Source organism: Rhododendron vialii, chromosome 11a, assembly GCF_030253575.1.
Source record: "Rhododendron vialii isolate Sample 1 chromosome 11a, ASM3025357v1".
In the NCBI taxonomy this organism is placed as follows: domain Eukaryota; kingdom Viridiplantae; phylum Streptophyta; class Magnoliopsida; order Ericales; family Ericaceae; genus Rhododendron; species Rhododendron vialii.
The window spans coordinates 24161655-24178015 of NC_080567.1; the positions used below are offsets into that span (position 1 = coordinate 24161655).

Below are 16361 nucleotides of genomic sequence, written 5' to 3' on the forward strand. Positions count from 1 at the left end.
CGGCTTGAGGCTCGGAATCGTTTTCAACCGTGAAGGCGGTGTTGTTTGATCGGGAGTTGATTGGAGTTTTTTTGTTTATGCTGATTCACTCGAAAGGCTGCAGCTCCAACACTAGAATGATTTCAAGTTTCTTGCGTAGCTGCAATACTTAAACACTTGGTCCTAAAATTAACCACTGGGCTGATCACGATTGCACGTGAGAGGAAGATTCAAAGAAACGAGACGTTTTGGCGGTTTTTTCTGACAACTTGGTCAGCTTAGGAGATTTTTTTGTGGATGCAAACACATGGAGGGGTGTTTTCACAATGTTTTTCCTCCAACGGCAACTGATGGATTTTTCCCTTTTGACCTAATTTGCAAAGAGTCCAGCCACACAAACTCCAGTAGTTCATATTTCATACTTATCTTTTCCATTTTTCGAACTTTAATCTTCCGATATCTTTCACATACCCACCATTAAAAAAAATAAAGGTGCTGGTTGAAAGCGTATGAAATTAGAACTGTTTTCCATCCAATAAAACACAAAACTATTTAAATGCACAAACCTTCAAAGCAGCTAAAAAATAAAATAATGAAAATTTATGGATATTTTTTACAAGGCCCCATAAAATAATATTAAAAAATTTATGAATATTTTTCTAAATTTTTGTAGGACCCAGAATAGACCCAAACGCTTTTTTCTTTCCATGGTTTCCTGCAAATCTTCTGTGCGATTAGAATTTCCGATGAGGACTATGTAGGCAATGTGGCCACATAAGTTCCAAAAAAACCTCAAAGATGATCTTCACTTTAAACTATTTTTGACCTTTTGAAGTATCCGATGATGTTTTCTATTCAAACAAAAAAAAAAAAAAAAAAATTTACGTTGAAACAAATTGAGAGCACTAATCACAAAGATTACCGCTGTTCACGGTACAACACCGCCTATTCCATCGGTATTATTATTAAACAAGTGAAAGGGCTAAGGTCATTTCTCTTAGAGCATCTTCAATTTAATACTCTATTTGAGAGTATTCAAATACTTTATTTTATTTATAGAGCGATTTTAGAGGAAATCACTATTCCTATTTGCTCCAACCACAAACCCTCTATTTATTCATAAAGTGATTTTAGAGGAGATCCTCCATATTTTCTCCCATCCTCTCAAATAGAGGAGGCTTGAAAGGATGGGTTGGAGGAGTTCCATACTCTCAAATGGAGGAATAAAGCATGGGTTGGAGATGCTCTTATACATTTTGGAACATGTCCGGCAATTGCGATTCGTTTTGGCGGAGTCATTCAGAATTTTTTTTTTTTTCCAAGAAAGTTTGAAAATAAAAAACTAAAACCAAACCTCTGTAGTCAATAAAGCTTTGCATTAACAATGTTTAGAAAGGGGACTCGGATCCTCTGTCCAAGTTTGTCCAAGTTTCCCTGTCCTACCCCTCTGTCCCAGCTTTCTCCAGCTGCCACGTTGTCCACTCCAATTCTCTTCAACTTTTTCTTCAACTCCGTTAGTTCAACCCCATTCCGTTCCCTTTTATTCGTTTCCTAACTTAAATGAATTTGACCTCTTTCTTTACAACATGTCATCCCAAGAAACAATATTTGTTCAAGTGCAGTAGTAAAACTACACTTCGGCACTTGTTTTTTTAAAAATAAAAAAAAAATCCTAATGAGTATTTGGGTGGTTTCGTAAAATTTTGGTTTAATAAGTTAAGTAATTTTTTTTTATCTTTATTCAAATTGAGGGTGCATTCTTTTTAACTTAATTTTCTTCTTCATTTTGTGTGTTTTGTTTTTCTTTTCAGAATTTTTGTTAGATTCGCTTGATATTTTTTGGATTAATCATCCATCTCAACAAGAAGGGTCTAAAAAGTATAAAATTATAACAGAAAGCAAAAAAAAGGTTTACTAAAGACGAAAAGAGTATTAAAACGATTGTCTTATTTGTCTAAATTGCCGTTTTATTTGAATTCTTTCAATATCGGTCCATAGTTCTATACTTTTTCGATTCGTCTCGACGAGAGGAATGGTTAATTCCAAAAATTACAACGAAAAACTAAACAAAAACTTGCGAAAAGTAAAAAATATCAAAATAAATTTTAGACTTATAAGTTTAAAATAACGCAGCCAGTCTTTTTGACTTATTTTTGTCTTTTAAAGAAATTATGAGTTTAAAAAAAAATCTACTTTCCTGATTCCTCTCGATAAGATGAATCAATAAATCACAAAAGTTTGACGCAAAATTAACAAATACAAAAAAAAAAATGAATAAAACCAAAAAGCTCATTTTTTTGGCCAAAACCACCCAAATACTCATTAGGATTTTTTTTTTTTTTTTAAAAACAAGTGCCGAAGTGTAGTTTTACTACTGCACTTGAACAAATATTGTTTCTTGGGATGACAGGTGGTAAAGAAGTCAGATTCATTTAAGCTAGGAAACTAATAAAAGGGAACGGAATGAGATTGAACTAATGGAGTTAAAGAGAGTCAGAGTGGGCAACGTGACAGCCGGAGAAGACAGAGACAGAGGGATAGGACAGCGAAACTTGGACAGTAGATCCGAGTCCTTAGAAAGGTTCTTTCGTTCCTTTTGATTAGATTAACTCCGAAGTGATAAGATTGGACTTCAAGGATATTTAATCTAACTATTCTAATATTACGAAGTAATAGAAAGACAACAAAAACAAATAGAGTTGCACCTATTTCCAGCACCATAACTTTCTGTCCACGAGGAAATTACAAAAGTCGGCTTTTTGGGTTTTATCTTGGATGTTACAAAAAAATATTTGGGTAAAAGTAAAAAAATTTACTTATCCGATTTTTCTTATCGAGACGAATCAATAGAGGTAAAAAGATTGTCGCAAAAAACAAACAAATGCGAAAAAAAATTAGTAAGAAAAAAACCCAAAAATCCCTCAACGGAACTTAAATCTGATCAATTTTAATTAGGTGCCACTCATTTCTCCATTTCTGTCGTAATCAAACAAACTCTGACGCAACCAAACACACCATGCCGGCAGGTTGAGTTCCATCATTAACAATAATATACAATATACACAAGCAAGTTTCCGTTCCGGTCAATTTTCTTTCTTCTTTTTTAATCCAGGGTGTCCCGGCAAAGCACAAACGCAAATCGAGAATCGAAAGCAGAAGCAAGTGAACAAAGTCCATACGTCTGTGCTTAGCTGGGAGTACAAAGCAAAATTGACATTTGTGTCTGGATTGATGACTACGTTTAGTATTTTACTGGAAATTACTACTTCTTGTCCTGATAGGCTTATTTTGGTTAGCCTATATATATTTGATTCATCGATCTTTAAAAGATAGTCCAACAATACGAAGTTGCTCTTGTCTGCATTTAGATAATGGCAGCTCCAATTAATGAGGGAGACAAGTACAGGTCTTACTTGTCAGGAGAGGGAGAGAGAAACACACAGTGGAGGTATGGTGCTCCTCCCAATTATGATGTTGCAAACAAGCTCTTTGAAGAAGGCAGAACAAAGGTATCTCTCTCTCTCTCTCTCTCTCTCTCTCTCATCAAAATTAGACATGAGATGAGACCCTTTTTCCCAAAATCTATATTGTTTAAATGTATTCGCAACCACATGACATTACTGTGTCTTAAAATTTCAAATTACCAAGATTTAAGTGGGTAAAATAGTTAAAAGTGTATCGAGACAAGGGGACAAAGTTTTTTCAATGCTCGATATATATATATCCCTGGCCACAATTTTGCGCATCTACTTACTAGTTCGTCCCTACATGTGGTAGATATGGCCTCCGGGTTCAGTTGAAGAAAAAGTGCAGAACCTTGTGAAGACATGGGAAATGGAGATATTCAACAAGACCTGTTTTGATGACTACAAAACAGTCGATCCAAAGAAGTACAGATTTAGCCTCAATGGTAACCCAAACACACTTAAGAGTGTTTCCTTGCTTTTTTTCCATTCTAAGATGAGGTTTTCTCTGCAATAAATTTGATTGCATACTCTGATTAGGAAGGGAAGGTATAACACTAGAAGAGAAAAGAAAGCTTGGAGGAGGTTACAATTTTCTGCTGCAAACCTCTTTGCCGGACAAGTTCCGGTGCTACAACCCGGCTGAAGAAACTGTAGACTCGGCCCACAAGGCTTTCACGACAGCTTTTCCTCGCGGTTTTGCTCTGGAGATTCTCCAAGTCTACTCGGGTCCACCAGTGATCGTGTACAAGTTCAGGCACTGGGCATTCATGGAGGGTCCTTTCAAAGGACATGCTCCCACCGGCGAAATGGTCGAATTCTATGGCATGAGCGTTTTTGAGGTATGAATATTCATCACCATAATCAAACAAACCCTTATCATCCTTTTCTATTTCAACTAGTTCAAATCTGCTAATAGAGTTGAGGTTGTCTCCAAATCACATGTCCTCAAGTCCCAAAGCACATTCAACTGAACGATTAGGTTGTGTTTGGTTGGCAGTTTAGTTTAGTTTTGGTAATAGGTGGAGAGTGAAATAGAGTAATGATTGAAGATATGGGTAATGATTGGAGAGAGATAGAGAGAGATGAGAAAGTAATAATTGGAGAAATAAGATAATGATTGGAGAAAGAAATAGAGTAATGATTGAAAACTAAAACTAAGTTGTTAACCGAACTAAAACTAAAAACTATGTCTTTTTACATTCGAGATTCCAATTTTAGTGTCACTGGGACTCTCACTCCCATGAAATTGACTCTGAATATCTGTCTATACAGTTGGACGAACAGTCGAAGATCGTGAGGGTTGAGTTCTTCTACGATCGTGGCGAGTTGCTTGGAAGGCTTGTGAAGGGCAAGGTCTGCGAGGATTCCGCAAGTGAGATATCTTCAAGCTGCCCTTTCTTGAAGAACACAGGGTAGTTGTTATGTGTGTGGCTCTAAGACTTAAAAGGAACAATCTCAGTCTTTATGTGGGCGTAATCTATACTTTTAGATGCTGGTTCTTCCCTCTGTCTGTGTCCAATAAGTTAAATGGTCCTTGTTAGTACTTAAGGGTACAAATAAAGGCATATATGGCTATAATTTGGATGTACCAATTGGGAGTTGTGGTTTTATTGATCTCTTCACTTTTCAGCTGATGGAGTAACATATCCCATGCATTTATCCATCACATAACTACTTAGTCCCTTCAAACAAACTAGCCGTAAGCCCGTAACATTCTGTTTTCGGAACATGCAGAACTAGGACAGACAGTACTGTTCCACTGAATAGGAAATTTAACACCTTAAATTATAAAGCTTCAAATCAGCACAACTAAGTGAACAAGAGTACGACTGTACGAGTGAACAGACATCCACTCCATTTGTTCTCTTATCGGCGTTAGCAAGTGAATGGAATGGATCATTGCTTCTTTGAAATGACTAAACAGTGGGAATATAATACAACCATGCATGGTATCTGATTTGTTAGGTCTAACAAAGTTTAGGTGCCAATCATTTCTCTATCATCATCTATTTTCGCGCATCAATACATGCATTACATATATCGCAATACACATTCAACATAAAGATACATACTAACAGTAAGTGACGCTTTCTGCTTTGACATATTGAATATAAATGCTTATGCTGGTCCTATGATCCCTTCCTGTCTTCAACCACCACATTTTTAGCATTTGAAAACAGGCAACTCCCTAGTCACTCGTTGAGAGCCTGAAGGCTTTTGCTCCAACCAAACTACCTACGGGTTTTATATCACAGCTATATACTATAAGCATCTTCGGTAATAGAGTGACAGATCAAACTGATCATTCCAGGTCTTCTTTTTCCTCGTGTCAGCCAAGCATATTACGAAATTCACTTGATTGATTCATGTTCACCCTGAGGGTCTTATGTGGGCTTGCCGGCTTGGCAATGACGATAACCAGATCAAACCCTTCAAGCATATTGTCTTCAACCACAAGGAGTGCACAAAAAAAGTGATAAATCTTAAAACCAAGAGAGAAATAACATGGTGACTGGTGCATAGAAAAACAAGTTCCGTCTCATCCTCTGTGTTGGAAATTCGGTGTACCCATGTACTGGTGTGTTTTTGGCTATTGGATTATTTGAAACATTTATGGGATGTAAAAAATTTAACATGATCAACTGCCGGAAATACATAGGAACAGAGGTATAGAGATATTTGGGTTCTGAGGACTGGGGCTCCCATTTCCAGCATCATAACTTTCTGCCCACAAGGAAATCATTGAAATAAGCTCCAATCATACTGGTAGTGTTCGTTTGCCAATTTAGTTTTGTTTTAGTTTTGTTTTTCAATTATTATTCTACTTCTTTCTCCAATCATTATTCTATTTTTTCAATTATTACTTTATCATCTCTCTCTATCTCTCTCCAATCATTACCTACTCTCCAATCATTACCCTATTTCTCTTTCCACCCAGTATCTTTTTTGTTTAGATGTGATCAATTTTAGGTGCTACAATCATACTATCTTTTGGAATTTTAAAAAAACTCCGAACTGTAGAATTTGAGCACTCCGTCTGTGCATGATGCTCCCTGGTGTATTACTACATGGTTTTTGTTTTGTAATGATATGAGAACCTGTATTTGCTGATAAAAAAAATATTTAGGTGCCACCCATTTCTTCATTTTCCGTCGCAATCAACACAAAATCTGATGCCAAAATATGATGCAACCAAACACATGCACCAACTGCATAATGGGCAGGTTGAGTTCCGTTAAAAATATACGTAGGCAGGATTCGGTTCAAAAGCAATCAATATTTGTTTTCCTTTTTAACTCAGGTGTTTGATCAAGTTTACTCACATCTCTAAAATCCTAGGGAGAAACCCCTCCATCCAATAGTGGGGGCTCCATTTACATTCGGGACCTAAGTCACATGATGCACGTGCATTAAACGGGAACGCGAGTGCAAGCGTGAAAAGTATCCCAACAACTAAAATTTATGAAAGCGAGAATTGAGAGTAAAAGCGCAAAACGAAAATTTTGAGCAGAACCAAGGTCCTACTGAAAGATTATGTGACTAAGGTCGGGACAAAGTGAACAAAGTCTCGTATGGACTGACTCCAATAGAGTTAATAATACTATCTAAGAGGTTTTGAACCAAAGACCTAAGAAAGTAATCTCCCGAGTTCCAGACCTTGACCAGCGTGCCTATCCTTGGTGGTTAGCAGGCAACTTTCGAGTCCATGCGTCAGTGCTTAGCTGGGATTACAAATTAATAGGAGTATTTTTATTTGGACTGTTCACCAGGTTTAGTATTATACTCGTAATTACTTCTTGTCCTGATAGGCTTATTTTGGTTATATATTTGATTCATCGAGCTTTAAAAGATAACTCCAACAATACAAAGTTGATGTTGGCTACAGTTAGACAATGGCAGCTTCAAGTGTTGAGGGAGACAAGTACAGGTCTCACTTGTCCGGAGAGGAAGAGAGAAACACACAGTGGAGGTATGGTGCTCCTCCCAACTATGATGTTGTAAACAAGCTCTTTGAAGAAGGCAGAACAAAGGTATACTGCAATTCATGCGCCCCCCCCCCCCCCCCTCTCTCTCTCTCTCTCTCTCTCTCTTGCGCGCGCGCGCCTGCGTGCACTTGCTCTCTCTCTCATCAAAATTAGACATGCGATGAGACCCTTTTCCCAAAATCTAAATTGTCTAAATGTATTCGCAGCGGCATAACTGTGTCTTAAAATTTAGAAGTATCGAAATTTAAGTATGTAAAATAGTTAAAAATGCATCGGGAGGATGTAGTGTTTTTTCAATACTTTGTTTTAGTCTTTTAGACAGAAGAAGAAGATGGATCCCTGGGACCCTGGCCACAATTTTGTGTATTTACTTGTCCCTGCATCTGGTAGATATGGCCTCCAGGTTCACTGGAAGAAAAAGTGCAAAACCTTGTGAAGACATGGGAAATGGAGATATTCCACAAGACCTGTTTTGATGACTACAAAACAGTTGATCCAAAGAAGTATAGACTTAGCCTCAATGGTAACCCAGACAGACTAATATATTTGCTTTACTTTTATTCATTCTCAGATGACGTTTTCTCTGCAATAAATTTGATTGTATACTCTGATTAGGAAGGAAAGGTATATCACTGGAAGAGTTAAGAAATCTTGGAGGAGGTTACAACTCACTGCTGCAAACCTCTTTGCCGGACAAGTTCCGGTGCTACAACCCGGCTGAAGAAACTGTAGACTCAGCCCACAAGGCTTTCACGACAGCTTTTCCTCGTGGTTTTGCGCTGGAGATTCTCCAAGTCTACTCGGGTCCACCAGTGATCGTGTACAAGTTTAGGCACTGGGCATTCATGGAGGGTCCATTTAAAGGAAATGCTCCCACCGGTGAAATGGTCGAATTCTATGGCATGAGCATTTTTGAGGTATTATTCATCACCATAATCAAACAAACCCTTTTCATCTTTTTCTATTTCAACTAGTTCAAATCTGATAATAGGGTTGAGGTTTCACCTGAATCACATGTCCTCTGTCTTTGGCACATTCGATTGTACGATTGGGTCTTTTTATTCGTATATTTTGAGTTTCTAACTTTAGTGTATCACTGGGACTCACCTGGAACTGATTCTGATATATGTCCATACAGTTGGACGAACATTCAAAGATTGTGAGGGTTGAGTTCTTCTATGATCGCGGCGAGTTGCTAGGAGGGCTTATGAAGGGCAAGGCCGGTGACGATTCTGCAAGTGAGATGTCTTCAAGCTGCCCTTTCTTGAAGAACACAGGATAGTTGTTCTGTGTGTTCTCCCCGCAACTTGTGTTCAATAAGTCAAATGGTCCTTGGTAAGCTTATGGGTACAAATAAAGGCATATCTAAGTACATTTTGGATGTACCAATTGGCATTCTCATCTCTGTTTATTGTGTGTACCTTACGTTATGGTGTCTTGTGTTCATAGCATTATACAGAGCACTACGGCCATGTTTATTTGGCAGTACCGGATTGTGCAATATCATACATCCGGACTACATATCCGGTATATGAGAAAAAGATTTATGGTTAGATTAAGTATCCATCGTATTTTTTTATCCCACGAACATGGGATGTCAAGATCACAGGAGTTGTGGTTTTGCTGATCTCCTCACTTTTCAGCAGATGGAATTACATATCCTATTCATTTATCCATCCCTTCACTATTAGTCCCCAACAAACAAGCCGTAATGTTCTATTTCACCTGCAAAACTAGAACACTGTTCCACTGAATAGGAAATTAACACCTTAAATATAACTCCATTTAAAGCGTCAAATCAGCACAACTAGGAGAACAAGAGTACGAGCGAACAGAATTCCACACCATTTGTTCCCTTATCGACATTACCCAGTGAATGGAGTGGAGTGGATCATTGCTTCTTTGAAATGACTAAACTATGGGAATATAATGCAAACATATTATCTGATTTGTTAGGTCTATTAAAGTTTAGGCGTCAATCATTTCTCCATTTTCTGAAGAAAATTTGACACGCAGCCAAACCAACCACCTGCAAATGGATACAACACCACCGAGTTTGCTTTATGTGTATATCACCATACATCACGTATCAATACATGCATTTCATATAACACAAAATACAATCAACGTATATAGATACTCGTTAACAGTACGTAGCGCTTCTGTTTAGAGTTAGACGTATCGAATATGAATACTTATGCTGTCCTATTCCCTTGTCTTCAACAACCACAATTTAGCATGTGAAAACAATCAACTCCTAGTATCATATGATCCCAAGTGATCAATCCTATAAAGTCCAGCAGTTCCATTATAAATACTGCATATGGTTTCAGGTGATGGCAACACCAGTGATTCAACCGTGAATCCATAGCATAATTGCGTCTATCACCTTCAAGAATTTAACTAATGAAGTATCCAATACCATGCAGGAATTCAGAATTACAAAATGATATCACCCTCCCAAATACCCATCAGCGGGGGTACACCCTCCCGTACCTCCAGAAGTTACATCTGGCCAGACCAAGGGCTGTACAAGCAAAGCCCCCAAAATCCCCATTTGGGTAAAGCTACAAGTATCCAATTACATCTCACCCTCCATAAAATTCTCACTGAGAGTCAAGGCTTTGCGGCAACCAAAGGGTTTTATATCACAGCTATAAGCATATTCAGTTATAGAGTGACAGATCAAAATGATTCCACGTCTTCGTTTTCCTGATATATTACGTAGTATATATTCACGAAATACATACCAATGAAATCCAGAAAAATGTAGGTTTCAGCCAAGTAGGGGTGGAATTTAAACCGACAAAACCAAAATAGTCGGTTTGGTTTTGGGGACAGATTCGGTTTGGTTCAGTTTTGTTTTGCAAAATATATTTTTCCCGGTTCGGTTTTGGTTTTAGGGAGGTAAAACCGAACCAAACCGAATTCTCATATTCTGAATCCCTGATTCCATCATTGCAGTCCGTCCATAGCCCTTCTAATCCTAGACGTCCATTCATCTATCACACTAAACTAACCCTAGCTGCACTTTATCTCTCTCTCTCTCTCTCTCTCCCAAATCGTTCCATACAGACTGACAGACGGTCATCTCTCTCTCTCTCTCTCTCCACAGTCCAAACTTGACGTTCTGCCATCTCCACACCAACGAAACCTTAAAATCAAACCCGAACCAAAAAAAAAAAATGTTTTACAAAACAAAACCGAACCAAAACGAATCTATCCCCAAAACCAAACTGAGCCAACTATTTCAGTCGGTTCGGTTTTGTCAGTTTAAATTTCACCCCCATTACAAATTCACTTGATTGATCCATGTACACCCGAGGGTCCTATGTGGGCTTGGCAATGACGATAACCAGGTCAAACCCTTCAAGCATATTGTCTTCTACCACAATGAATGCAACAACAAAGTGATAGATCTTCAACCAATAGAGAAATAACATGGTGACCGGTGCATAGAAAAATGAGTTCTGACTCATCTGGCTGTAGACAATACAGTGATTTTGTATGGTGGGGTTAAGCATCTAAAGGGTATTGTTAGTTTAAGAGTTCTAACAATTATTTATGAGTCAAAATTCAATACAGTAAAGAGAAAAAAAAAAGCATGGAGTTTAAACATACTAAGCCCACGGGAGGGAACCTGAATAGAGGGATGCACCACAATATCTGAACAACCCTTCGATTTCAGGACAGCCATTAGGGTAAGGGACTGACCGGTGAAAAGGATTTCGCCCTAGTTTCTTGCGGCGAAGCGAACCTATGCAGCCATACGGGTCGGCTTGAAATTGAGCCCTCACTATTGCTTCACCTTTCATAGCTGCTTCCTTTGCGGTTGGTGAAGCTGGGGTTCCCGAGTAGAAGAACCTAGCCTCTGGAAAACGGATTGCGGAGCGGTGCAAGTGCACAAATCTCTCCTCCTTGAAATCATAACTTACGACCTGACATCCACAATAACAAAAAAATCATAGTTTCATACTGTGAGATAATTTAGTTCCGCTCACGATTGAATACAAAGTTACAAACAAACCACACAAGGGTAATGATGATGAGATTTTCAACTGGAGGTTTGAGTAAATGGGTTTCTATAATGAAAGTCAGCACCATGAGAAATGATAAAAATAGAAGCTATGAAGAACTGTAGATCGTGGAGTTTTTAAAAAAAAAGCTACTTAAATAAAAAAGCAAGGATAAAAGATCAAAAAGCAAGGATATTCATACAACCCAGTCACCTTCAATCTTTTCGGAAATACAGAATAATTGGTGAGCCATAATACAATGCTTGCAGATATTGTCAAGCTTTTGGAAATGGTCTGTAACAATTCATTTTATTACTTACACAGAGGATCCTCGAAAACACAACGAACGTAGATGTTATGGGTTGCTCTCGAACATAACACATGCATACAAAAGAACTACAGAGCAACGAGTTAATAATAGGTTCCAGGGTAGTTCATTTAAACTGTGTGCCTGCCTGCCTTTAATTTGAAATCCTTGATTAAGAAATAAAAAAACGTATTCTCTTTTTCATTTGATAAAAGCATTTCAGACTTAACAGAAGAAAGAGGAACCCTACAGTGAGTGATCTTACAGTTATATTATGAGGATATATTCCAGTAAGCTCCCGGAAACGGCAAACACTAAAAAGAAGATTCTCAAAACTGTCCCTGGCATGCTCTTCTGTGAGTGCCCTCCATCTCACATTTTCTTGCTTGCCTAAACAGACAAAAAGCAGAAACGTCAAAATAGGAAGATACTAAGCTTGTACACAGTACATAAAATTAGAACAGAGAATCCATTAATGAAATGGTAGTGACAAAGTGATGAGACAGTTATGTAGTAGATTTCATTTTCTGCAGCCAAAATTACGCACTCAGTGCTAGAACTATTGCCGCAGTAAGCTCATCTTGGCCCATAAGGACATTGTTTCCAGTCAGCTAAAACAATTTGAGTATTAAAAGGAACTGTTGGCATTTGTAAAAGTATTTGTCGAAGCTTTGAAGGAAAAATTACAAGAAAAGCACAGAAGGGCTAGTGGTGATGGAAACTTTTGAGTGAATAGGCTCAAGACTACGAAAGCATTTTAAATACAATAGTTTTGCTTCCCTTCACATACAACCAGGATTATCAGCAAACTTCCACTGCCAATGGTATAACAAGCGAAATAATACCCAACTACCTCACCATCAAAACCCTGACTCGTACTAGCAATAAATGCTGCCACTTTCTATATTTTCTCTGATTCTATCAGAACTTCATATAGCAACACCACCACCACTATGATCAGTCCTAGCAACACATCAAAGCACCACCAGGTTCACCCCATCAGTGATATCTCAACAAGACAACTACCACAAAAGTAGCCATTCAATCCTCACTCCATCACCATTCCCAACAAAAACTCGTCATGCCACCTTGCTATCAAAATGCTGATCAACAATCAGGTAGGTAATCAACAACAAGAACAGCCATGTTTGGTTACAACCATAAATGACACAATCGTGCAACCAAGAAGGGAATAAAGCGAAGAACATAACAATAGAGTTGCTTGAGCTAGAGGCACATATCCACATAAATAAAGTCCGAAGCTAATTATCAACCACAACTCCATCCCAGCTAGCTGGTGATAATTTAGTCATTACAAACATCTCTCATCACTTCTTTTTCCCTCCAAAACTCGTCGACCACTTGTTGCACCACCTAGCCAGATATACTTTTTCGAGAAAGATAAGGTCTTCTGCATTATCCATGTTCTACTGATCATGACAAGTCAAAGGTAGCTACCTCAGCGTAGTAGCAATTTATTATTGTTATTGTTAATGCTATATCTAACAGCGAGTAAAGGTTGGATATCATTATGTTAACTGTACAACTCGGTCAAGCTATCAGTTTTTTCTTCTGTTGTCATTGACACAGCAGCTTTACTTTATGCTCTAGTGCAGCTCTACAATCAACAATTCGAAAAATACAGCATGAATGCATATGATACTGAAACCGACCACATACCTAGCTCACAAACTAGACTTTTACATGTATCTTGTAACATTTACAGTTAATGACTGATTTCTTCGTCCAACTCGTGATAAAGTCCAGCTTTTTTCGTGCATCTCCTATTTCTGCATTTCTACTTTAGGATATCAACGAGGAACCAAACGCGTTTTAGAAAAGAAACAAGATTTAACCATTTTGAAACCAATGACAACATTCAGCTAAACAAACCCGTCCTAAATAATCAAGCTTGCTACAAGAACCTATTTCCTCAGTTTGGACTTTGGGGCGAAACTTTCACTTGAGAATGATGGACGCATAATCTTCGAAATATTAAGTAAAAACAAAGCGTGACAAGAACAGCAACAAGAAGTGAGAAAAACACAAAACGCACCAAACCATCTTTCTGATTCAGCAACAGTCCAATAGCTCTGTGCTTCGCTACGAGGCCCGGCATCTTTCCTAGTCTCACCACCGCTAAACAAAAGCAAGGCCTCATCATCAACGGCCGCAGTTTCTACTCCCTCCTTTATATGTGCCACAAAAGTAGCTGCCTGCCCTGGACGCTTCTGATAAGACTCCAGAAACCAAGAATCCTCCATCCCAACTTTCCCACAACTACTGCTAGTATAAATTGAATGCCCAGCAACCATCACAAGATTCTTAAGCCTTGCAAATGGGTCAGTATCAGAACGCACATCATATTGCCTGTAATTATTGATCCCCATGAACTGGCTTTTGTAAATGGTTAGAATTGTGAGCATTATGATCCCAAAACAAAACAAAATGAAGACAACAAATCTTGGGTGCGACTTGTAGTAGTAATGGACAAGGTTTACAAGAGATTTAAACATCTTGATGGGATCAAGCAGTAGTGATTGTTTGGGCTTTCTGGTTCTTCTGATTGTACCGGATTCTAAATCAAAGTCTCCCCTTGGGTAAGAATGGAAGGGCTTTGAATTGACTGACCCAAATGAAAAACTCCTCATAATGGAATGTATTCAGCCAAAGGAACGGAATTAGACATACCCAGGTGGGGATTTGGATAGATTGATGTGTAATGAGGTTCAAATGGGACAGGGAAGAAAACCCAGGTGGAAATCAGGGGAAATTTGAGAAAAGATCAAAACTTTCTGATTGAAATTGAAGTGTGCGGCGTACCCGGATGGAAAATCCAGTGGGAGGAATCAATGGGATCACAGTTTACTGTGTTCAGTGAGTTGGAGGGGAAATGAAGCGCAACCCCAGAGAGAGAGAACCCAGCGATCATGGAAGAAAACCACATGACAGTGGCAATACTTGGAGGGGAGAAAGGTCAATGTGTGTGAGTGTGTGGGAGAGAGAGAGAGAGAGAGAGAGAGAGAGAGGGTTTTTACTGGGGTAGGCGATGGTGAAGACCGAGGAGCGAAGACTAGTAGACTAGTGGCCCATTTGGCTAGTGTTTCGCCAAAATTTCTAAAAATTTTGGGTTGAATTGGCCAAAAGTTCCATGAAATGTGGTTAAATACAATATAAAGAAGGAAAAAAAAGTCTTTGAAATTAAGTTACTTGATTTAAGTAGTTCTTAAGCTAAGATTGGAAGCAAAAGTTGAATTTCAAATTGGAGTCCATCAAACAATAGTTAGAAATTATTGGTTGTTATCATTAAATTAGAGTTCCATCCATGAGAGACAATTTTAAGGATTAATAATAAAAAAATTGCCGTTAAATAAAAAATCTATGAGAGACAAATTTCCGTCTAGAATTTACTAAACAGAAAGTCTAATTGCACATGTTAAAGTGTGGGGTCTACTATGGTGCGATTCGAGCGGTTTATAAATGTGAAGTATTTTTTCGAGGGTTCTTGCAAAAAATGAGCTTAATCGAGCATCTATAAGTATTAGACTAAGCTGATTTTTTCTAGTTCACCCTCGAAAAAATATTTTACATTTAATAAACGGTTCGGATCATTTGTGTGAGATCTGCAATGCACCCCACACTGTGATCTATGCACGAAATCTGTAAAGTTAGCAGCTCTCTTTGCTAAATTTGTACAATATGGTGAGATTTGTCTAAAGTGGAACTCTAAAATTAAATATTTTTATCAGCTGAGAATCAATTATGTAGAAAATTCAACAACATATTTTCACATACTATAACGGTAGAAGCCTTTTATACCACATCGCCGCTACAAACGTATAGAGCTTCTCGTGAGCAAGTAGAGTTTTAGGCTTGTTTGTTAAACGAGCGGAGCTTAACACTATAAAGCCAGTTCGGCTCGTTCGTATAGGCTCGTTAAATAAATAGATTGGGCCTATCTCATTTGCACCCCTGGCACCAATCACCCTTCGTCAATTGAAATTTGAATCACAAACTTAACCAAAGCAGTCCAAGTTTACGTATTAAATCCAAAATCCATATCAAATGTCTGTATTCTTGAAGGGAAAATGACGGCTAATGACGTGTTTTGATAATTAATATCCGTCAAAGACATGCTGGGAACATTTGTTAATGTTAAAAATGTCATTAGCGGGTATTAATTATCAAAACACTTCCTGGGCCATTATTTTCTCATTCTTGAAACTCGGTCTAGTGGGGCGGACAAGATAGATTTGGGCTAAGTAAAATGGGCCAAGCCCGTTGGCATTGGCAGGACAAGCGAGCCTAGCCCGTGGAATTGCGATGTGCAGCTATTGGGCCGCAAGACTGGATCAGGCCAAACCCAGTAGCAAACTTTTGGAAAAATGCTGGGCCGGTCCCAATTTTCAATTCCATAGCCCTTGAGATCCTTTCCAAATAAGTCAATAGCCCACTTGGTTCTTTCACTATATACTCCCTTGCAAATGCTAGTCTGGTGGCATTGCTGGAATCGTTCTTCTAATTTCCTTTGATTCTACAGATGGTGAGTGTCCAAGGTCTGTTAGTCTTGCGGCCCAACTCAGTAGCAATTATTTTTGGGAAAATT

The 16361-nt window shown here is 38.3% G+C and overlaps 3 protein-coding genes across 3 annotated transcripts; 2 read left to right on the forward strand and 1 right to left on the reverse strand.

Annotated features, from left to right (window-relative positions):
- Positions 1 to 3064: 3064 nt before the first annotated feature.
- On the forward strand, positions 3065 to 5075 carry LOC131306615 (pathogen-related protein-like). Its single transcript, XM_058332971.1, has 4 exons — positions 3065 to 3488; positions 3757 to 3889; positions 3984 to 4285; positions 4719 to 5075. The coding sequence occupies exons 1-4, from the start codon at positions 3351 to 3353 to the stop codon at positions 4860 to 4862; spliced, it is 717 nt and encodes a 238-aa protein (XP_058188954.1). The 5' UTR covers positions 3065 to 3350; the 3' UTR covers positions 4863 to 5075.
- A 2188-nt stretch (positions 5076 to 7263) lies between these two features.
- Positions 7264 to 10646, forward strand: LOC131306617 (pathogen-related protein-like). The gene is made up of 4 exons (XM_058332972.1): positions 7264 to 7477; positions 7823 to 7955; positions 8048 to 8349; positions 8571 to 10646. Exons 1-4 carry the CDS (start codon positions 7340 to 7342, stop codon positions 8712 to 8714), a joined length of 717 nt encoding a protein of 238 aa, XP_058188955.1. The 5' UTR covers positions 7264 to 7339; the 3' UTR covers positions 8715 to 10646.
- A 215-nt stretch (positions 10647 to 10861) lies between these two features.
- Positions 10862 to 14841, reverse strand: LOC131306614 (uncharacterized protein C57A10.07). Its single transcript, XM_058332970.1, has 3 exons — positions 13812 to 14841; positions 12021 to 12145; positions 10862 to 11370 (listed from the first exon to the last, which is right to left on the reverse strand). The coding sequence occupies exons 1-3, from the start codon at positions 14404 to 14406 to the stop codon at positions 11053 to 11055; spliced, it is 1038 nt and encodes a 345-aa protein (XP_058188953.1). The 5' UTR covers positions 14407 to 14841; the 3' UTR covers positions 10862 to 11052.
- Positions 14842 to 16361: the final 1520 nt, after the last annotated feature.